Below are 23241 nucleotides of genomic sequence, written 5' to 3' on the forward strand. Positions count from 1 at the left end.
TGTATGAGTTCTAGCAGTTTTGGGGTGGAGTCTTTTTGGTTTTCTACATAAAGTATCATATCATTTGCAAACAGTGAGAGTTTGACTTCTTTGCTGATTTGGATGCCTTTGATTTCTTTTTGTTGTCTGATTGCTGTGGCTAGGACTTCTAATACTGTGTTGAATAGCAGTGGTGATAGTGGACATCCCTGCCGCGTTCCTGACCTTAGGGGGAAAACTTACAGTTTTTCCCCATTGAGAATGGTATTTGCTGTAGGTTTTTCATAGATGGCTTTTATGATATTGAGGTATGTACCCTCTATCCCTATACTCTGAAGAGTTTTGATCAAGAAAGGATGCTGTACTTTGTCAAATGCTTTTTCTGCATCTATTGAGAGGATCATATGATTCTTGTTCTTTTGTTAATGTATTGTATCATGTTGATTGATTTGCGGATGTTGAACCAACCTTGCAGCCCAGGGATAAATCCCACTTGGTTGTGGTGAATAATCCTTTTAATGTACTATTGGATCCTATTGGCTAGTATTTTGGTGAGAATTTTTGCATCCATGTTCATCAAGGATATTGGTCTGTAATTCTCCTTTTTGATGGGGTCTTTGTCTGGTTTGGGGATCAAGGTAATGGTGGCCTCATAAAACGAGTTTGGAAGTTTTCCTTCCATTTCTATTTTTTGGAACAGTTTCAGGAGAATAGGTATTAATTCTTCTTTAAATGTTTGGTAGAATTCCCCTGGGAAGCCATCTGACCCTGGGCTTTGTTTGTTGGGAGATTTTTGATTACTGCTTCAATTTCATTAGTGGTTATATGTCTGTTCAGGTTTTCTGTTTCTTCCTGGTTCAGTTTTGGTAGTTGATACATCTCTAGGAATGCATCCATTTCTTCCAGGTTACCTAATTTGCTGGCATATATTTGCTCCTAATATGTTCTTATAATTATTTGTATTTCTTTGGTGTTGGTTGTGATCTCTCCTCTTTCATTCATGATTTTGTTGATTTGGGTCATTTCTCGTTTTGATAAGTCTGGCCAGGGGTTTATCATTCTTGTTAATTCTTTCAAAGAACCAGCTCCTAGTTTTGTTGATCTGTTCTACTGTTCTTTTGGTTTCTATTTCATTGATTTCTGCTCTGATCTTTATTATTTCTCTTCTCCTGCTGGGTTTAGGCTTTATTTGCTGTTCTTTCTCTAGCTCTTTTACGTGTAGGTTGTTAATTTGAGACCTTGCTTGTTTCTTGAGAAAGACTTGTATTGCTATATACTTTCCTCTTAGGACTGCCTTTGCTGTATCCCAAAGATTTTGAACTGTTGTGTTTTCATTTTCTTCGGTTTCCATGAATTTTTTAAATTCTTCTTTAATTTCCTGGTTGACCCATTCATTCTTGAGTAGGATGCTCTTTAGCCTCCATGTATTTGAGTTCTTTCCGACTTTCCTCTTGTGTTTGAGTTCTAGTTTCAAAGCATTGTGGTCTGAAAATATGCAGGGAATAATCCCAATCTTTTGGTACCGGTTGAGACCTGATTTGTGACCTAGGATGTGATCTATTCTGGTGAATGTTCCATGGGCACTAGAGAAGAATGTGTATTCCATTGCTTTGGGATAGAATGTTCTGAATATGTCTGTGAAGTCCATTTGGGCCAGTGTGTCATTTAAAGTCTTTATTTCCTTGTTGATCTTTTGCTTAGATGATCTGTCCATTTCAGTCAGGGGGGTGTTAAAGTCCCCCACTATTATTGTATTGTTGTCAATGTGTTTCTTTGCTTTTGTTATTAATTGCCTTATATAATTGGCTGCTCCCATGTTAGGGGCATAGATACTTACAATTGTTAGATCTTCTTGTTGGATAGACCCTTTAACTAGGATATAGTGTCCTTACTCATCTCTTATTATAGTCTTTGGTTTAAAATCTAATTTGTCTGATATAAGGATTGCCACCCCAGCTTTCTTTTGGTGTCCATTAGCATGGTAAATGATTTTCCACCCCTTCACTTTCAACCTGGGGGTGTCTTTGGATCTAAAATGAGTCTCTTGTAGACAGCATATCGATTGGTCTTGTTTTTTAATCCAATCTGGTAGCCTGTGTCTTTTGATTGGGGCATTTAGTCCATTTACATTCAGGGTAACTATTGAAAGAAATGAATATAGTGCCACTGTATTGCCTGTAAGATGACTGTTACTGTATATTGTCTGTGTTCCTTTCTGGTCTATGTTGCTTTTCGGCTCTCTCTTTGCTTAGAGGACCCCTTTCAATATTTCTTGTAGGGCTGGTTTTGTGTTTGCAAATTCCTTTAGTTTTTGTTTGTCCTGGAACCTTTTTATCTCTCCTTCTATTTTCATTGACAGCCTAGCTGGATATTGTATTCTTGGTTGCATATTTTTCTCATTTAGTGCTCTGAGTATATCATGCCAGTCCTTTCTGACCTGCCAGGTCTCTGTGGATAGGTCTGTTGCCAATCTAATGTATCTACCATTGTAGGTTACAGATCTCTTCTCCCAGGCTGCTTTCAGGATTTTCTCTTTGTCTCTGAGACTCGTAAGTTTTACTATTAGATGTTGGGGTGTTGACCTATTTTTATTGATTTTGAGAGGGGTTCTCTGTGCCTCCTGGATTTTGATGCCTGTTTCCTTCCCCAAATTAGGGAAGTTCTCTGCTACAATTTGCTCCAATATACCTTCTGCCCCCCTCTCTCTCTCTTCTTCTTCTAGGATCCCAATTATTCTAATGTTGTTTCGTCTTATGGTATCACTTACCTCTCAAATTCTGCCCTCGTGATCCTGTAGTTGTTTCTCTCTCTTTTTCTCAGCCTCTTTATTTTCCATCATTTGGTCTTCTATGTCGCTGATTCTCTCTTCTGCCTCATTTATCCTAGCAGTTACTGCCCCCATTTTTGATTGCACCTCATTAATAGCCTTTTTGATTTCGACTTGGTTAGATTTTAGTTCTTTTATTTCTCCAGAAAGGATTTCTCTAATAACTTCCATGCTTTTTTCAAGCCCAGCTAGTATCTTTAAAATCATGATTCTGAACTCTAGGTCTGACATTGTACTAATGTCCATATTAAGTAGGTCCCTGGCATCGGTACTACTTCTTGTTCTTTTTGTTGAGGTGATTTTTTCTGTCTTGTCCTTTTGTCCAAAGGAGAATAGATGAATGAGAGAACAAAATGCTAACAGGGTTATAACGTCCCCAGAAAATATACTCTAAACAAATCAGAAAAGACATGAAACCAGAGGAAAAGAAAGGGGAAGAAAGAAAAAAGAAAAAGAAAAAAAGAGGAAAAGATAGAAACAAACATAAACAGAACAAAACAAAACAAAAAACAGAATATGATCAAATATGATCAGGCTCGTGCATAGATCAGTGCCACACACTAGATTTTGGGTGTATTTTGTTCTTTTAGAAGAAAGTGCCTCCCAAAATTTTAAAGAAAGAAAAACTTATATATGTACAAAAATAACGGCTGATATGATGAAGGGATGGAATATGAGTGTAAAGATGAAAATTATAAAAAAATTTTATAAAAGGAATTGATAAGATAAGTTGTTTGAAAATAGAAAGAAGAGGATTTAAAAAAGAAAAAACGGGAGAGATTGTGATCGGGCAGGAGACTAGAAAAAAGCCATACACTAGAGATTTAGGGTATATTTTGATCTGTTAGGAGAAACTGTATCTCAAAATTTTAAAGAGAAAACAACTTATATATATGTGCCAAAAATAAGGGTAACTAATATGAAGGAATAGAATATGACTCTAAAAATGAAAAATAAAAATAATGTTTTTTTAAAAAAGGGATTGATGAGATGTTGGTTGAAAAAGGGAAAAAGAAAAATTCAAAAAAAAAAAAAAGCTAAAAAAAAATTAACTTTGAAAGACTAAAGAATCATGGTAAAAAAGCCATGAATTCTATGTGCAGTATTCCCCTATCGCTGGAGTTCTGCCGTTCTCATTGATTGGTAAATTTGATCTTGGCTGGCTGTTCTTGCTGATCTTCTGGGGGAGGGGCCTGTTGCCCTGGTTCCCAAATGCCTTTGCTGGTGGCAGAATTGCCCTGCCCTTGCCGGTCTGGGCTAAGTAATCTGCTTGGGTTTGCCCTCAGGAGCTTTTGTTCTGGAACTGCAAGCTTTTGGTACAGCTTTGAAGGATGAGAGTGAAAATGGTGGCCTCCCAATCTCTGCCATGGAGGAGCCGAGAACTGGGGGCCCTGCTCCTCACTGAGCCCCCAGAGAAAAGCAATCAGTCATTCCCATCTCCCCGGTCCCTGGCGCACTCCATGCTTACCGACCTGTGACAGAGTGTTTCTATCTCTGGCTCACCACGCTGTGTGGAGTCTCCAAACCCAGCAGATCCTTGCGGTGGGCTCCCACGCCGCTCCTCCTGGAGAAGGAAGGAGAGTCTCCCTGGATCTGCCGCTTGTTGGGTCCCTGCTGGAGGAGCAGTGGCCCGACTGTGCGCGGATCAAGGTTTATGGCAACCCCGAGCTGAGAGCCCGCTCGTTGGCTCCGTCTCTGCAGCCGGCTTCCCCGCTCCTATACCTGGGAGCTCTGCGGCACTCAGGCACCCCCATCTTTCTGGCACCCCAAGGGTCCTGAGACCACACTGTCCCTCGAGGCTTCCACCCCCTGCTTAGCCACTGGAGCGACGTCCCTCAGCAGAGCCGACTTCTAAAAGTTCCAATTTTGTGCTCCGCAGCCCTATCACTAGCTGGTAGTGGCAGTCGGAGGCCCCCTCCCCTGCCGTCTATCCTCCTGAATGTCGCCTTGGATTCACTTCTCCACACGTCCTACCTTCCAGAAAGTGGTTGCTTTTCTGTTCAGAGTTGTTGCTATTCTTTTCTTCAATCTCCTATTGAGTTTGTAGGTGTTCAGAATAGTTTGATCCCTAGCCAGCTGAATTCCTGGGACTCGACAATTTAGTTCTCCTGCTCCTCTGCCATCTTGTTCCACCCCCTCCCCTAGTATTTCTTGTAGGTCCGCACTAATTTGTATTTGCCTGGTATTTTTACTTTACAGTAATGAAATTGTAGAGTGTGTATTCTTTTGCTCAGTATTTTGTTTTAATATTTCATCTATATTGTATTTAGCGGCACTGCATTTTTTTATTGCTCTCATTGCACAGTATGAATGTACAAGAATTTCTTTATCTGTTCTACTGTTAATGGACTTTTGAGTCTATCCTGTGAGGTTTTTTTCTTCTTTAGTCTGTTGATGTGATAGATAATATCAATTGATTTTTGCTTGTTGAAGCAGCCTTGCATACCTCAGATAAATCCCACTAGGTCATGGTGTATAATTCTTTTTATACATTGTTGGATTTAGTTTGCTAATATTTTAGTATATGTGCTGCTGAAGGGAGCACAAGTTTGCTAATATTTTACTGAAGATTTTTGCATCTATGTTCATGAGAGATATGCGCTGTAGTTTTCTTGTAATGTCTTTGTTGGGTTTTGCTGGCATAGTATGAGTTAGGAAGTATTACCTCTACTTCTGTCTTCTGCAAAAACTGTAGAGAATGGGTAATCTTTTCTTTCTTAAATGTTCGGTAGAATTCACCAGTGAAGCCATCTGGGCCTGATACTTTCTACTTTAGAAGGTTATTAATTATTGATTCAGTTTCTTTAATGGATATGGGCCTATTCAGATTGTCTGTTTCTTCTTTTTTTTTTTCTTAAAGATTTTATTTATTTATTTGACAGAGAGAGACACAGCGAGAGAGGGAACACAAGCAGGGGGAGTGGGAGAGGGAGAAGCAGGCTTCCCGCGGAGCAGGGAGCCCGATGTGGGGCTCGATCCCAGGACCCTGGGATCATGACCTGAGCTGAAGGCAGATGCTTAACGACTGAGCCACCCAGGCGCCCCGAGATTGTCTGTTTCTTCTGATGTGAGTTGGCAGCTTATGTCTTTCAAGGAATTGGTCCATTTCATCTAGATTATCAAATTTGTCATCATAAAGTTGTTTGTAATAATTTTTATCTGCTTACTGTCAGTAGGATCAGTAGTGGTGTCCCCTCTTCATAATTTGTGTCTTTTCTCTTTTTTTTCTTAGCTTATCAATTTTATTGATCTTGTCAAAGAACAGATTTTGGTTTCAATGATTTTCTCTATTGATTTCCTGCTTTCAATTTCATTGATTTCTGCTGTAATTTTTATTATTCCCTTTCTTCTGCTTGCTTTGGATTTAGTTTGCTCTTCTTTTTCTAGTTTCCTAAAGTGGAAGCTTGTATTATTTATTTTAGATCTTTCTTCTCTTCTAATATATGCACTTAGTGCTATCAGTTTCTCTAAGCAGTGCTTTCAGTGCATCCCACACATTTTGATAAGTTATATTTTCATTTTGATTTAGTTCAAAACATTTTTAAATCTCTTAAGATTTCTTCCTGGTTCCATGTGTTACTTAGAAGTGTGTTGTTTAATCTCCACATAATTTGGGATTTTCTAGTTCTCTTTCTGTTATTGCTTTCTAGTTTAATTACATTGTGGTCTGAAAGAAGATTTATGATTTCTTTTCTAAATTTGCTAAGGTGTGTTTTGTCGTCCAGCATGTGTTCTATCTTGGTGAATATTCCATGGGATCTGGAGAAAAAATACATTCTGCTGTTGTTGGATGAAGTCATTTATAGATGCTTGTTATATTCAGTTGATGGATGGTACTTTTGAGTTCACTTATGGCCTTACTGATTTTCTGCCTGTTGGATATGTCCATTTACCATACAGGAGTATGGTAAGTCTCCAACTATAATACAAATTCATCTACTTCTCCTTTGACTTCCACTAGTTTTTACCTCACATATTCTGAGGCCCATAAATACTAAGGATTGTTACATCATCTTGGAGTGTTGACCCCCTCTTATCATTATGTAATGCTCCTCTGTCTCCCTGATAAATTTTCTTACCCTGACATCTGTTCTGTCTGAAATTAATACAGCTACTCTCATATTTATTTGGGTTAGTGTTAGCATGGTATATCTTTCTCTGTCTTTACTTTTAATCTATATGTCTTTATATTTAAAGTGGGTTTCAAAAAAGTAAAAATAAAGTGGGTTTCTCATAGATAATGTGTAGTTGGGTCTTTTTTTATCAACTCTGATAATCTGTCTTTTAATTGGTGTATTTAGACTGTATATGTTCCAAGTGATTATTGACAAAGCTGGATTTATACTTGCCATATTTGTTAGCATTTTCTATGTGTTGCCCTTGTTCTTTGTTCCTGTTTTTATCTTCCACTTTTTCTACCTATTATGTTTTAATTGAGCATTCTATATGATTCCAGTTTTTCTCCCTTCTTAGTATATCAGTTATGCTTCTTTTTAACTTTGGTAATTGGTTGCTCTAGAGTTTGCAATATACATTTACAATTAATCCAGTCCACTTTCAAATAATACTAAAAACACTCCATGGGTAGCACAGTACCTTATAACTAGCAAGATATTTCTAATTCCTCCCTCTCATCCTTTTTATTATTGCTCTCATTCATTCACTTGAACATAAACACATACAAGCATACATATTTGAATTCATTATTGCTATTATTTTTAACAAACTTATATCTTTTAGATGAATTAAGAGTAAGAAAAACAGTTTTTATTTTAGCTAATCCTTCTTCATTCCTCCTTACTTTATGTAGATGTGAGTTTCTTTTTCTTTTTTTTAAACTTCATTTATATAAGTAATCTCTACACCCCATGTGGGGCTCAAACTCACAACCCCAAGACCAAGGGTTCTATTCTTTTCCGACTGAGCCAACCAGGTCTCTTTGTGTAGATCTGAGTTTCTGACCTATATAATTTTCCTTCTCTCTAAAGAACTTCATTTAACATTTCTTGCAAGGCAGGTCTCCTGGCAACAAATTACCTCAAAAAAAATTTTTTTTTCTTTTTCACTTTTGAAGATAATTTCACGAAAGGTACAGAATTCTAGGCTGGCGGGCTTTTTCTCTTGATACTTTGAATATTTCATTCTACTCTTGTTACTTGTGTGGTTTCTGAGGGGAAGTTGGATATCATTCTCATGTTTGCTCCTTTACAGGTAAGTTGTGTTTTTCCTTTGATTTCTTTCAAGATTTTTTCTTTATGTTTGATTTTCTGACCTTTAAATATGACATGCCTACATGTAGTTTTAAAAAAAAAAAAAAAAACATTTTTCCTGCTTAGTGTTAGCTTGAGTTTTCTGGATCCATGGTTTGGTATTGATATTAATTAATCAATTAATGACTAATTCTTAGTCATTATTGCTTCAAATACTGCTTCTGTTCCTTTCTCTCTTTCTTTTTATTCTGGTTTCCCATGACATTTGTTATACCTTTTATAGTTCCACAGTTCTTGGATATTCTGTTGTGTTATTTTTCACCTTTTCTCCTGTTTGCTTTTCAGTTTTGGAAGTTTCCCTTGAAACTTATACTATCTTTACATTCAGAGATTCTTTACTCAACCATGTCCAATCCACTAATGAGCTCATCAAAGGCATTCTTCCTTTCTTTTACAGTGTTTTTGATCTCTAGAAATTTTTTATTTTTTTCTTAGACTTTCCATCTCTTTGCTCATAATATCAGAGGAAAATTGCCAATATTTAATGGGAGAACCTGGGACGACTCTTGGAGTTAAAAGTCACAAAAGTCTGAGGGTCCCCCGTGAATGGAGATTTTAATTCTCAGAGTTGTCCACTCTGAACCTCCAGCAATTCATCAATTACAGTTCAGGTTTTCTTATACCATTACTGGTTCCCCTAGAGGTAACAGCTCTGGTGAGTTGTGATTCTCTGTCTTTCTGTTTTCCTAATTTGGGGGTCATTGGTTTGCCCTGTGACCTCATTTCTCTAATGCATCTTAGAAGAATTATTCATTTTTCAGTTTGTTCAGGTTTTTACTTACTGTTAAACAAGTGGCAACTTGTGGCAACTCCTGAGCTCCTTAAATGCTGGACTGGAAAACAGAAGAACTCACATAGATTTTCTCTTGTATTTTCTTCTATGAGTTTTCATCTATAAGTTTTATATTTTTCATTTAGATCTTTTCATTCATTGAGTTAATTTTTGTATCAGATTTGAGGTATGGATCAAAATTGATTTTTTTTTCCTTTTTGCATAAGGCTATCCAGTTATTCCAGCACCATTTATAGAACAGATTATCTTTTCTTCATTGAATTGCTTTTGTATTTTTATCAAAAAATCACTTGACCAGATATGTGTAGGCCTATTATTGGACTCTATTCCATTGTTCTGTCTCTTCTTTTTCTAGTATGACACTGAATTGATTACTGTAGCTTTGTAGTAAATGTGGAAATTAAATCATGACCTCCTACTTTGTTTTTTGGTTTGATTCTTCTATTTCCTTTGCTTCTCCATATAAATTTTGGAATCACTTTGTCAATTTCTATAAAAAGAAAAACCCCATTAGAATTTTGTTGGAGGGGGTGCCTAGGTGGTGCAGTCGATTGTGTCTGACTCTTGGTTTCGCTCAAGTTGTGATCTCAGGGTGGTGAGATTGAGCCCTCGTCAGGCTCTGTGCCCAGTGCACAGTCTGCTTAGGACTCTCTTTCCATCTGCGCCCCTCCCCAACCTGCTTGCTGTCTCTCTCTCTTTCTCTCAAATAAATAATCTTTTTTAAAAAGTTTGTGTTTGGAATTTCATTGATCTATAGACCAATTTAGGGAGAATTATAGAACAGTTTGGGGAAGCATCTTTAAAATACTGAGTTTTTCAGGGATGCCTGGGTGGCTCAGTCAGTCAAGCGTCTGCCTTCAGCTCAGGTCATGATCCCAGGGTCCTGGGATCAAGTCCTGCATTGGGCTCCTTGCTCAGCAGGGAGCCTGCTTCTCCCTCTGCCTGCCAATCCCCCTGCTTGTGCTCACTCTCTCTCTGATAATAAAAAAATAAAATCTTTAAAAAATAAATAAAATACTGAGTTTTTCAATTCATTTCATGAACATGGACTGTCTCTTGATTTAATTAATTATCTTTGATTTCCTTCATCAGTGTTTTATAGTTCTTATGTACAGATCTTGCACATTTTTCTTTAAAGTTTTTATTTATTCATTTGAGACAGATACAGAGAGAGAGAGAGAGCACACAAGCAGGGGGAGAGGCAGAAGGAGAGGGAGAAGCAGGCTCCCTGCTGAGCCAGGAGCCTAACATGGGGCTTGATCCCAGGACCCTGGGATCATAACCTGAGCCAAAGGCAGACGCTTAACTGACTGAGCCACCCAGGTGCCCCTTGCACGTTTTTTAAAGTTTTTTATTTATTTTTTAGTAATCTCTGCACCCAGGTGGGGCGGGGCTCGAATTCACGGCCCAGATCTTGCACATTTTTAAAGATTTATACCCAGGTATTTAATATCTTCAGGTGCTATTATAAATTGTATTATTTTAATTTTTATTATTTTTAAAGATTTTATTTATTTATTTGAGAGAGCGAGAATGAGAGAGAGAGCATGAGCAGGGAGAGGGGCAGTGGGAGAAGCAGACTTCCTGATGAGGGAGCCCAAGAGCAGGGCTCGACTGGGGACTCTGGGATCACGACCTGAGCCAAAGGCACTTAACCGACGGAGCCACCCAGGTGCCCCAATTTGTATTATGTTCTAATTTCCATTTTTAATTTTTTTCTAACGTATAGAGATATGACTGATTTTTATATATTGACTTGCATCCTGCAACCTTGCTATACTCACTTAGTTCTAGTAGCCTTTTTGCACATTACTTGGAATTTTATACACAATCATATTGTCTGAAAATATAAAGTCTTATTTTTCCTTTTTGATCTGATGGTTGTTAATTTCTTTTCCTTTATTTTACTGGATAGAACCTCCACCAAGATTTTGAATAAGAATGATGAGAGCTAATCTTCTTGCCTTGTCCTGATCTTGGGGATGAGGGTGGGGTAAGCATTCAGTCTTTTATGATTAAATATGTCATGATTTTTGTAAATGCCCTTTATAAGACTGACGAAGTTCCCTCTCTTCCTGGCTTTCTCAGAGACTTTTTTTATCCTGAATAATTGTTGAGTTTTGTCAGGTGTTTTCTGAATATACTGAGATGGTCATTTGCTTTTTCTTCCTTAGTTTATTGATATGGTGAATTATATTGGTTAGTTTTTGAATGTTGAATTAGCCTTGCACTCCCAAGATAAACCCTACTTGGTTATAATCTATTATTTTATGTATTGTTTGAGATGCTTGTATTTTTTGAGGATTTTTGCGTCTATGTTTATGAGAGATACTGGTCTTTAGTTTTCCTTTGATAGATCTTTTATCTGGCTTTGGTATCTTAATAATGCTGGCTATACTAAATGAGTTGGGAAGTATTCCTTGTTTTTCTGTATTTTTGAAAATTTTGTGTAGAACTGGTATATCTCTTTCATAAATGTTTGGTAGAATTCACCATGAAGTCATCTTAGTCTGTAGATTTTTGTGTTGCAGGATTTTTAACTACATAGCCAAATTTCAAAATAGATGTAGGAGTATGCAAGCTATTGATTCCTTTTTAGATAAACTTCACAGTTTATATATCTCAAAGAATTTGACCATTTCATCTAAGTTATCAAACTTAGGACATAGAGTTGTTCATTGTATTTACTTACTATTATTAAGTATCTGTAGGGTTTATAGTGATATCCCCCTTTCATTCCTGATATTTGTAATTTGTTTCTCTTTTTTTCTTGGTCAGCCTAGCTTATCGATTTTTATCAACAATAGTTATTATAAGTACTCATTATGTGTCATATACCTTTTAAAGAGCTTTATTATATTCTGTTTGAACATCCAAGACTCTATAAGATACATTCCATTGTTATCCCCTTTTATAAATGAATAAACAGAGGCCAGAACATATTAGGAAACTTGCCTATATATGACAACCAGAATGACAGATCCAGGATTCAGGATCCGAGTATGTGTGACTCCAAAGCCTTTGCCTTTTTATTTATTTATTTGTTTATTTTAGAGAGCACGCACGTGCACAAGTTGGGAGAGGGCCAGGGGGGAAGGGAGAGGGAAAGAATCTCAAATAGACTCTGCGCTGAGTGCCAGCCCACCGTGGGGCTCAATCTCATGACCCCAAGATCATGACTTGGGCTGACACCAAGAGTCAGATTCTTAACTGATGGAGCTCGCCAGGTGCCCCCAAAGCCTTTGCTTTTAACCACTCTGGTATAGAGGTTGAATCAAAACCAGGAAAGACATATTAGAGTCTTCTTTCTCTCGCTGTGACTAGGAGCAAACTTTTCATTTTCATCATTGGATTCTAATATCTACTGTTTTCTGTCTTTGGACCGCTCTCTATAAACAGCATATAAGACAGAACCTCTTGTCAGAAGATCTCTAGAGATCTATTTGCTCCTTCTGTTCAGTGAGGGTACCTACCAAGGAAAGAGAAAATTTGGAGACTTCCGGTTGCTATAAAATACTCAATAACACATCTTATATTTTCAGAACATACGATCTTCTGAGGCCTTCCAGTGCCTGGACACCAGAAATAGTTGTTCTGATGCCATCCACTTTTTTTTTATTGAAGTGTAGTTGACATACAATATTATATTCATTTCAGATATACAGCATAGTGATTCAACATTTATATACATTATGAAATGCTCACCATGATCAGTCTGGTTACCATCTGTCACCATACAAAGTTATTACAATATTATTGACTGTATTCCCTATGCTGTACTTTACGTCCCTATGATTCATTTGTAAGTTTGTACCTCTTCATTCCCTTCCCTTATTTTGCCTTTCCTCCCATTCCTCCTCCCCTTGGGAATCACCAGTTCTCTGTCTGATGCCATTCATTCTTGACAGATTAGAAATAAAAGCATTGACTCTTTTCCATTTAAAATGTAGGTACTTTCCCCTTATAGGTATAAGATATACTTTTGAAAATAAAGCTGACATAGCTTGCTTGTTTCCTTAGGTCTGACAGTAACTGCTGTGAAAGACTCAGGAGAATGGAATTTGGAGGCTGGCGCATTAGTACTTGCAGATGCGGGCCTTTGCTGTATCGATGAGTTTAACAGCCTCAAAGAGCATGATAGAACCAGTATCCACGAGGCAATGGAGCAACAAACCATAAGTGTTGCTAAGGCTGGGTAAGAGTTTCTTTTCTTTAAAATCTACGGGAATAATGAGATTAGTTAACAATGTGATTGTGGAAAAAGATGAAACTTATTGAACTGCAAGGTATGTTTGGTTTTATCAGGGATTATCAGTTACATTCATCAAGACACACATTAGCATCCCCATGGATGTGTATGAGGAAGTAAAAATGAGTTGTTGGGACAAAGAAAGGAAAAACTAAAGTATAAATGTAAGTTGACTTAATTCAGGGCTGGGACTTATGAAGAGCTTTCTTTCAATGCAGGATCCAACATATTCTCTCATTCAATAATGTATATCTACTTACTATGTTAGGAATTTTTAAAGATTCAAAAAGAAATAACATGATTTCTGCTTTCAGTGGCATTCTCCTTATCTATCCTAATAGAAGGTTGATCTCAGCATGTGGAAAACTAAATAATAAAATGTATTAGTAAAATAAAGTGCCTATTGTGACTCAGGGAGGTGTAGGGGTTGAGGTATGTGAGTCACTTGCAACATATAACCACTGAGGAGGAAAAATGGGCAAGTCAGATAGAAATCCATTCGCCCAGGCCCTGAGGTGGTTATGAGAAACTTACCTGGCTACAAAGGCTGACCACCAAGTGGTCTGCTGGATCATCCAAAGCACAGAGCTAGAACTATCTCAACCCTAATGCTACTATTATAGGTGTGAGGCCAGTTGACTAGGCAGATAGGGCTGCCAGCAGAGTCTTCAAACAGTAGTGGGCATGAAAAGGCATGCTGGTATATATAGAGTCTGTGAGATCTAATTATATACACTTGGAAAGAAAAAGGGGGCTGTGGGTGGGTGAGAGGATAGAGCCCGTAGGAAAAAAAATGCAAGAAAAAGCTAGGTAGAACAATGACCAGATCTATTCATTTCATTCAATATACAATGACTCATTGTATATTCATGAAGAGCCTGCTATATACCAGGTACTGTGCTAGGTCTCCAACCCATGGGCTTTTGGCAGAAGAGTAGAGGCAAAAAAAAAAACAAAAAAAAAACCAAAAAAAAAAAAAACCCCAAAACCTTTCTACTTAGATTAGGGCATCTTCCTTCCCTCCCGTGGGAGCTAGACAAAATGGCCCTTATGGGAGAAGGGTAGGAGCAAAAGCCTTCTTCTCCTGAGGGAAGGGCTGGAAACACTCTTCAGGTCCAGAATCCTGAACCAAGGCAAAACAGAGGTCTGTACCATCGGGAAAGGGACAGAACAACTCCTCCTGCCCAAGGACCACCACAGATACATGGCAGGGTTCTGCTGCCACCAGGTGGGAGGGACAGAAGGCTTACAGCTTTCTAGCCCATCCCATCCAAAAGCAGGCTCATAGACCCTGTCTCAGACCAGGAGACCAAAAACCAACCTGGCCCCCAAATAAGCCTAACACCAAGTAACAAGCAGTCTGTCAGTGGGGAAGGTGAAGTAATATGGAAAGAGACACGGGCGCCTGGGTGGCTCAGTTGGTTAAGCGACTGCCTTCGGCTCAGGTCATGATCCTGGAGTCCCGGGATCGAGTCCCGCATCGGGCTTCCTGCTCAGCAGGGAGTCTGCTTCTCCCTCTGACCCTCTTCCCTCTTGTGCTTTCTATCTCTCATTCTCTCTCTCTCTCAAATAAATAAATAAAATCTTCAAAAAAAAAAAAGAAAGAAAGAGACCCCACTGTGGTGAGTTGTGTGGTGACTGCTGAAAGCTGAAGGTAGAGTAGGAACACTGAGAATGATCTTCCGGCACTGCACTACAACCCCCATCTAGATGCACAAAGTAACGCAGCTCAACAATGAAAGAATTCAAAATGTCTGGTGCACTGAGGGTAAAGATAACAACAATGCCAAAGCCCAGATCAACTGTCACGGCCTTACAGACACTAATGGCCTTATGCTATACATGAAGTGGTATAATATCATTTGAAGGTAGACTGTAAGATGCAAACTCTAGAACAACCACTAGAAAATAAAAGAGGTGTAACTAATAAACCAGCGGTAGAGGTAAAATGGAATCATAAAAAATAAAAGAATGCAGGAAGAGAAGAAAAAGGGAACAAAGAATAGATGGGACAAATAGAATGCAATTAGCAAGATGGTAGATACAAATTCAGTCATATCAATGATTATATTAATAATCATGTAAATAATTAAAAGGCAGTGACTGTCAGATTGGATAGAAAAGCAAGACCCAACTAAATGCCGCCTTCAAGAAACTGACTTTAAATTCAAACGTATAGGTAAGTTAAAAGGATGGGGAAAAAATATTCCATGGAAACACCAAAACCTGACCAAGACATTACAAGAAAATAAAACTACAGAATGATATCCCCCCATGAACATAAGACATGAAAACTCTTTTCTGTTTTGTTTTTTTTTTTAAGGTAGGCTCCATACCCAGTGTGGGGCTTGAACTCACACTCCTGAGATCAAGAGTACATGCTCTATCGACTAAGCCAGCCACGTGCTCCATGACATGAGAATTCTTAATAATACTTTAGTAAATTAAATCCAGCAGTATATTAAAAAGATTATACATTATAACCAAGTGGGGATCATCCAGGAATGCAAAGTTGATGTAATATTTGAAAATCAATCAATGTGAATTCACAATATTAACAGAATAAAAGAGAAAACATCCCTATAGATGCAGAAAACATATCAGACAAAATTAAATACCCAATAATGATAAACATTCTCAGCAAATAGGAAGAGAAGTCCATCTGCCTGTTTAAATGTCATCTATGGAAAACTTAATTCATACTTTATGATGAAGTGAAATGTTTTCCATTTAAGATTGGGAGCAAGTCAAGGATGTCCAGTCTTACTACTTCTGGCCAATATTGTACTGGAAGTCCTAGTCAGTTTAGTAATGCAAGAAAAAGAAATAAAAGACATTCAGTTTGGAAAGGAAGAAGTTAAACTGTCTATATGACATGATTGTCTCCATAGAAGATCTCAAAAGAATAAATGAGAAAAGGGGTCATCTGGGTGGCTCAGTCGTTGGGTGTCTGCCTTCAGCTCAGGTCATGATCCTGGGGTCCTCTCCCACTCCCCCTTCTTGTGTTCCCTCTCTCGCTTTGTCTCTCTCTGTCAAATAAATAAAGTCTTAAAAAAAGAATCAATGAAAAAGGTATTAGAACTAATAAATGAGTTTTAAAAAGTCACAGATTGGTGTATAAAAATTAATTGTATTTCTCTGTGCTACCAATGAACAGTTAGAAACTGAAGTATCTAACCACTTACAATAGTATCCACAAATAAGAAATGTTTAGGGATAAATCTAGCAAAATACATTCTAGATTTTTACAATGAAAACTGCAGAACATTGGTGAAAGAAATTAAAGAAGGCCTAAGTAAATGGAATATATACCAAATTTTTTCATCAGAAGACAGTGTTGTTAAAATATCTGTTTTCCTCAAAGCGACCTATAGAATCTGTACAATTTCAATTAAAATCCCAGCAAGCTTTTTGCAGAAATCGACAAGCTGATTTTAAATTTTATATGGAAAAGCACAGGAACTAGAATAGCCAAAACAATTTTGAAAAAGAACAAATCTGTAGAACTTACTTATTTCAAGATTTACTATAAAGCTGCAATAATCAAGGTAGCATAGCATTGGTATAAAGATAGACATAGATCAATGGAAGAGAATACAGTCCAGAAATAGACTCACAGGTATAAAGTTAGTTGATTTTCAAGAACAATGCCAAGATAATTCAATAAAAAAAGGATAGTCATTTTTTAAAAATGGTGCTAGAACACTTGGATATTTATTTACAAAAAATGACTTACACATAAAGGCTTATAGCAGCTTTAGTCATAATCACCCAAGATTGAAAATAACCCAGAAATCCATCAACTGGTGAATGGATAAATATTTTGATAAATTCATACAATAGAATACTACTAGGAAGATAAAAGAACAAACTATTGATACATTAAGCAACATGCTTAAATCTTAAAAGCGCTATGTGAAATAAAAGATGCCAGGCACAATAACTACTTAGTTTATGATTCCATTTATATCATATTCTAGAAAAGGCAAAATTGTAAGAAGTGAAATCAAATCAATGGTTGCCAAGGATTGGCCATTAGGAGAAGAGATTGACTGCAGGGGGGCACCTAAAAAAGTTGGATTTTACTGTATGTAAATTATACCACAGTAAGGGTGCCTGGGTGACTCAGTCATTAAGCGTCTGCCTTCGGCTCAGGTCATGATCTCAGGGTCCTGGGATCGAGCCCTGCATCAGGCTCCCTGCTTGGCGGGAAGCCTGCTTCTCCCTCTCCCACTCCTCCTGCTTGTGTTTCCTCTCTCGCTGTGTCTCTCTCTGTCAAATAAATAAATAAAATCTTAAAAAAAAAATTATACCACAGTAATACTTAATTTAAAAAATATGTAAACCCATGTTTTTAATTTTTATTTTTTCCCATATATTTTATTCTTAGATTCAACAGACATGAAATCACTCTGTGAAATTGCTATTGAAATTTCTAAACACTTACTTTTTTTGTACTTACCTCTTCCCTGATTGGTAACAGTGTATGGACAGGTACAAGTTCATGGCCCAAGCTTTGACTGCTGCTGGTGGGCTTGGATGGTAAGCTACGACATAAGAATGGATGAAGGGAATGGAAAGGAACAACAGTACCAAGGAGAGATGATACATTTATCATTAGTAAAACCCTTTTTTTAACTGGTACTGACATCTTCTAAAGTAAATAATTTTAATGAATAATTTTCAGATTGAATTTCTTTGTTGGGAAAGGAGACAGTTTACAGCTAGAAGATGTGTGCTACTCATATTTACAATTTTAAATTATTTCTCCTTTAATCCATTTGTCAAATATATAATATGTACTGAAAGGAGTTTTGCATGAGAAGTACTTTGAATGCCTTGATCTTACGAACTTTTCTTAAAGACTTACTTTTTTGACCATTGTACCACAGTAGATATTGATATTATGGTTATTATTATGGTAAACATTTGTATGATTATCTTTTCAAGATAAAATTCTTCAAATGTTTCTCTTTTGTCTTGGCTACTATCCAGACTTTAATACCTCTTTGAACTGTGGCATGGATCAGACTTGATATTTTAGCCTTTCAGCTTCTTTACATTTATGCAAGAATTTTTATTTTTTGAAGCTTTTTGGCATATCTCTTTTACTTAAAGATGACTATAATTTACCACATTCCAGGAATTATAGGATCTTTGTTCTCTTCTAGTTATTTTCATTACACAAGTTCTTATTCATCCAGGTGTGAATGTTGGTGGCATTCTGATTTGTTCCACACTCTACATAACTATTTCTGGATTCATAAAGATATTTATACCATTCAATTTTTATCATGCATTTTAAGACACAGTTTGTAAATGTTACATAACTGTATTATTATGTAATGGTTGGTTTTTTAAATTTCTCCATCTTGAAAGGGTTTCTTGAGCAATTTAGTGAAGATATTTTTTAATTACCTTGTACTAACAGAGCTTAGGTTCCTGTGGTCTCCGAACGTACTGAACAGCCAATTCCCAGGGGTAACAGGGCCACCACATGTGGATGAGCATTTAGCAGTTACTGCTTTTGCTTTTGAACATGATGTCTCTAATGCATGCTGGTCTAAACATGTATTTCAACCAGATTTCACATTTTTGACACTGTTCAAGAATTTAAAATTGTGTTTAAAAAAGATTACACATATAACTTGGATTTGAATCTCTTCCACCTTAAGTTGTTAGGCTCCATATTTTCCAGGCAGAGGATGTAACCTGAAACAACACTCAGGAAGAGCAGATGTTACTGTCCAAGAGACCAAACACCTTTCCTTTGGAATTATTTCCCTCCTTGTGCATTCTTGGTAAAACTCCTTAAAACTGCCACTGTCACTACTCAGTAACAACAAATATCCAACAATAACAAAAGCAATGAATGTCCCTTCATTTAAATAAAACGAAAGTATGGGGCGCCTGGGTGGCTCATTCCATTAAGCGTCCGACTCTTGGTTTCTGCTTAGGTCATGATCTCAGGGTTGTGAGATTTAGCCCAAGCGCTCAGTGCACAGTGGGCTTGAGATTCTTTCCCTCTTCCTCTCCCTCCTCTTCTCCTCCCCTGCTGGCGCCCCCCCCAAAATAAATAAATAAATAAAATCTTTTTAGAAATAAAATTAAATTAAAAAATAAGGCAAAACTAAATTGTTAATATTCTTTTCAAAAATCGAGTGGTTACCATGATGGAAAGAGCGTAAGCTTTAGGGTCAGAGAAACCCACAGTCAATTCTAGTCTCTGTTACTACTTTCTGGTCTTATGCGACATAATTGCCAGCTCTAAGCTGCAATTTAGTCATCTGTGGAAGGAAAATAACAATACCCTTCTTTCAGGGATAGTCTCAACTTAGGGTTGATAGATGTCAGTATCCTGGCTCTATGCCTACCATATGGTAAAATTCACAAGCATGAAACTTAAAATCTTAACCATTTTTAAGCATACAGTTTAGCCATATTAAGTACATTTAAATTGTTGTGCAAGTATTTATGTATTTTTTAAAAAACTTTGTTTTCTAACCAGTCCTATTAGGTTAGGGTAAGTTAGGACTTACGACTCCCCAAAATTATATTATTTCATATGTATATGAAAGTTCACAGAACTTGTGTTTCTGAACTCAATTGAGTCTGCAAAATAGTTTCAGTATTATTATACCAACACTGTTGCCAATAACAACAAATGCAAAAAAAACTAATATTCAAGCCTTCTTTGCAGTTTTTCTTATGCTTAGAATATACTCCACCAAGGTCATATTTGGTCAGAGTGCATATTCAAAGGTTATTTGAATTAATTCTTTTCTTTTTTTTTTTTTAAAGGTTTTATTTATTTATTTGATAGAGAGAGACACAGCGAGAGAGGGAACACAAGCAGGGGGAGTGGGAGAGGGAGAAGCAGGCTTCCCGCTGAGCAGGGAGCCCAATGTGGGGCTCTATCCCAGGACCCTGGGATCATGACCTGAGCCGAAGGCAGACGCTTAATGACTGAGCCACCCAGGCGCCCCATGAATTAATTATTTTCTTTGTGTGGTCATATTACTGACTTGGTAGATAGGAATCAGGGTTTTAAGTTAATGCTTGTGTTCACTTTTAGAGTTTGCTTTTTTCAGTGTTTTTAAAATTTTATTTTCTGAATTTGCAAAACATTTCAAAAGTCAAAACTATATAGAAAGATATACCAACGATATCACACTCTTATCCCTACCTCTTCCATTCTATTTTTTCCTATCCTTTATGGATATCTTTTTCATTGGTTTCTGATTTATCCTTCCTGTGTTTCTTTTTTTTGCAAAAATAAGCAAAAACACACGGTGGGAGGGGTTGTGTGAGCATGTGTTTGCATCTCTTATGCAAAAGATAGTGTATATATATATATATTTATACGTGTATATAGACACACACATACATACTCTTTGGTACTGCTTCAATAATATGTAGCATTCTCATTATCATCTTTTAATATGTTTTAGAAATTCTGCAGTTTGGATTTGTATATCCCCTTTCTCCCAAGAGTTTGCTTTAAAGAGTTTTTTAGTGTTCAGGTAGAAGAAACTTTTTAAAATTAACTTGTGTTTTGATATTATTAGTTTTTAGTTTTATGGCATTGTGGCCAGAAAATCTTGTTTGCATTATATGTACTTTAAGGTACTTCATAAGGTTTTTTGTTTGTTTGGTTGGTTTGGTTTGGTTTGGTGTTTGTGTGTGTGTGGTCTAATATAAAGATAATTTCATGACTGGCCCATGTGTGCTAGAGAAATTCTGTTCCCTATAATCAGAATGTAATATACACACACGTGAACTATACCTTATAAATGATGTTGTTTAGGTCCCCTCTATCTTTACTTACCTTTTGTATGTTTGACATGTCTCAGACTGAGAAGATGTGTTAGTCTCTTCTTCTTCTGTGTCTGCTGGGTTCTCTTTGCATCTCTCATAGCTTCTGCTTTCTGGAGATAGTTGCTGTGGCTTTGGCATTTGTACTTCTCTGTCTTCATGCTTTTTGGTCGGAATGTTGCCTTGCCTGGCATCAAGATCATAACTCCTCATTTCATATTATTTGCATTTGCCTAATATATCTTTGCCCATTCCTTTATGCTTAACCTTTAGATTTCAGTTTGTTATTTTTTAAATTTTTTAAATTTTTAAATTTTTATTTTTGAGGTACTTTTTTTATTTTAATGTTTTTTTTTTAATTTTTTTATTGTTATGTTAATCACCATATATTACATCATTAGTTTTTGGTGCAGTGTTCCATGATTCATTGTTTGTTCATAACACCCAGTGCTCCATGCAGAACGTGCCCTCCTCAATGCCCATCACCAGGCTAACCCATCCCCCTACCCCCCTCCCCTCTAGAACCCTCAGTTTGTTTTTCAGAGTCCATCATCTCTCATGGTTCGTCTCCCCCTCTGACATACTCCCCTTTTCTTCCTCTCCTGTTATCTTCTTCTTTTTCTTTTTTCTTAAAATATGTTGCATTATTTGTTTCAGAAGTACAGATCTGTGATTCAACAGTCTTGCACAATTCACAGCACTCACCGTAGCACATACCCTCCCCAATATCTATCACCCAACCACCCCATCCCTCCCACCCCCAACCACTCCAGTAACACTCAGTTTCTTTCCTGAGATTAAGAATTCCTCATATCAGTGAGGTCATGTGATACATGTCTTTCTCTGATTGACTTATTTCACTCAGCATAACACCCTCCAGTTCCATCCACGTCGTTGCAAATGGCAAGATCTCATTCCTTTTGATGGCTGCATAATATTCCATTGTGTATATATACCACATCTTCTTTATCCATTCATCTGTCGATGGGCATCTTGGCTCTTTCCACAGTTTGGCTATGGTGGACATTGCTGCTATAAACATTGGGGTACACGTACCCCTTCGGGTCCCTACATTTGTATCTTTGTGGTAAATACCCAGTAGTGCAATTGCTGGATCGAACGGTAGCTCTAATTTCAACTGTTTGAGGAACCTCCATACTGTTTTCCAGAGGGGTTGCACCAGCTTGCATTCCCACCAACAGTGTAGGAGGGTTCCCCTTTCTCCACATCCCCGCCAACATCTGTCGTTCCCTGACTTGTTAATTTTAGCCATTCTGACGGGTGTGAGGTGGTATCTCATTGAGGTTTTGATTTGGATTTCCCTGATACCAAGCGATGTTGAGCACTTTTTCATGTGCCTGTTGGCCATTTGGATGTCTTCTTTGGAGAAATGTCTGTTCATGTCTTCTGCCCATTTCTTGATTGGATTATTTGTTCTTTGGGTGTTGAGTTTGATAAGTTCTTTATAGATTTTGGATACTAGCCCTTTATCTGATATGTCATTTGCAAATATTTTCTCCCATTCTGTCGGTTGTCTTTTGGTTTTGTGGACTGTTTCTTTTGCTGTGCAGAAGCTTTTTATCTTGATGAAATCCCAATAGTTCATTTTTGCCCTGGCTTCCCGTGCCTTTGGCGATGTTTCTAGGAAGAAGTTGCTGCGGCTAAGGTCGAAAAGGTTGCTACCTGTGTTCTCCTTTAGGATTTGGATGGACTCCTGTCTCACGTTTAGGTCTTTCAACCATTTGGAGTCTATTTTTGTGTGTGGTGTAAGGAAATGGTCCAGTTTCATTCTTCTGCATGTGGCTGTCCAATTTTCCCAACACCATTTGTTGAAGAGACTGTCTTTTTGCCATTGGACATTCTTTCCTGCTTTGTCAAAAATAAGTTGACCATAGAGTTGAGGGTCCATTTCTGGGCTCTCAATTCTGTTCCATTGATCTATGTGTCTGTTTTTGTGCCAGTACCATACTGTCTTGATGATGACAGCTTTGTAATAGAGCTGGAAGTCCGGAATTGTGATGCCGCCAGCTTTGCTTTTCTTTTTCAGTATTCCTCTGGCTATTCGGGGTCTCTTCTGGTTCCATACAAATTTTAGGATTATTTGTTCCATTTCTTTGAAAAAAGTGGATGGTATTTTGATGGGGATTGCATTGAATGTGTAGATTGCTCTAGGTAGCATTGACATCTTCACAATGTTGATTCTCCCAATCCATGAGCATGGAACGTTTTTCCATTTCTTTGTGTCTTCTTCAATTTCTTTCCTGAGTATTTTATAGTTTTCTGAGTACAGATCCTTTGCCTCTTTGGT

At 37.4% G+C, this 23241-nt stretch overlaps 1 protein-coding gene across 4 annotated transcripts in view; it reads left to right on the plus strand.

Moving 5' to 3' along the window:
* MCM9 (minichromosome maintenance 9 homologous recombination repair factor) overlaps positions 1-23241 on the plus strand; it is a 105883-nt gene that overhangs the window by 47645 nt on the left and 34997 nt on the right. For 3 of the 4 annotated variants that reach the window (XM_027602384.2, XM_035728546.1, XM_035728547.1), the window contains exon 8: positions 12890-13064. In XM_027602384.2, the coding sequence (XP_027458185.2) occupies positions 12890-13064 (175 nt within the window). Of the gene's footprint in view, positions 1-10784; positions 10835-12889; positions 13065-23241 lie in introns of those variants that run through there. The other variant, XM_035728550.1, reaches the window with a different exon arrangement.

The sequence above is a fragment of the Zalophus californianus genome, chromosome 7, assembly GCF_009762305.2.
Source record: "Zalophus californianus isolate mZalCal1 chromosome 7, mZalCal1.pri.v2, whole genome shotgun sequence".
Lineage (NCBI taxonomy): Eukaryota > Metazoa > Chordata > Mammalia > Carnivora > Otariidae > Zalophus > Zalophus californianus.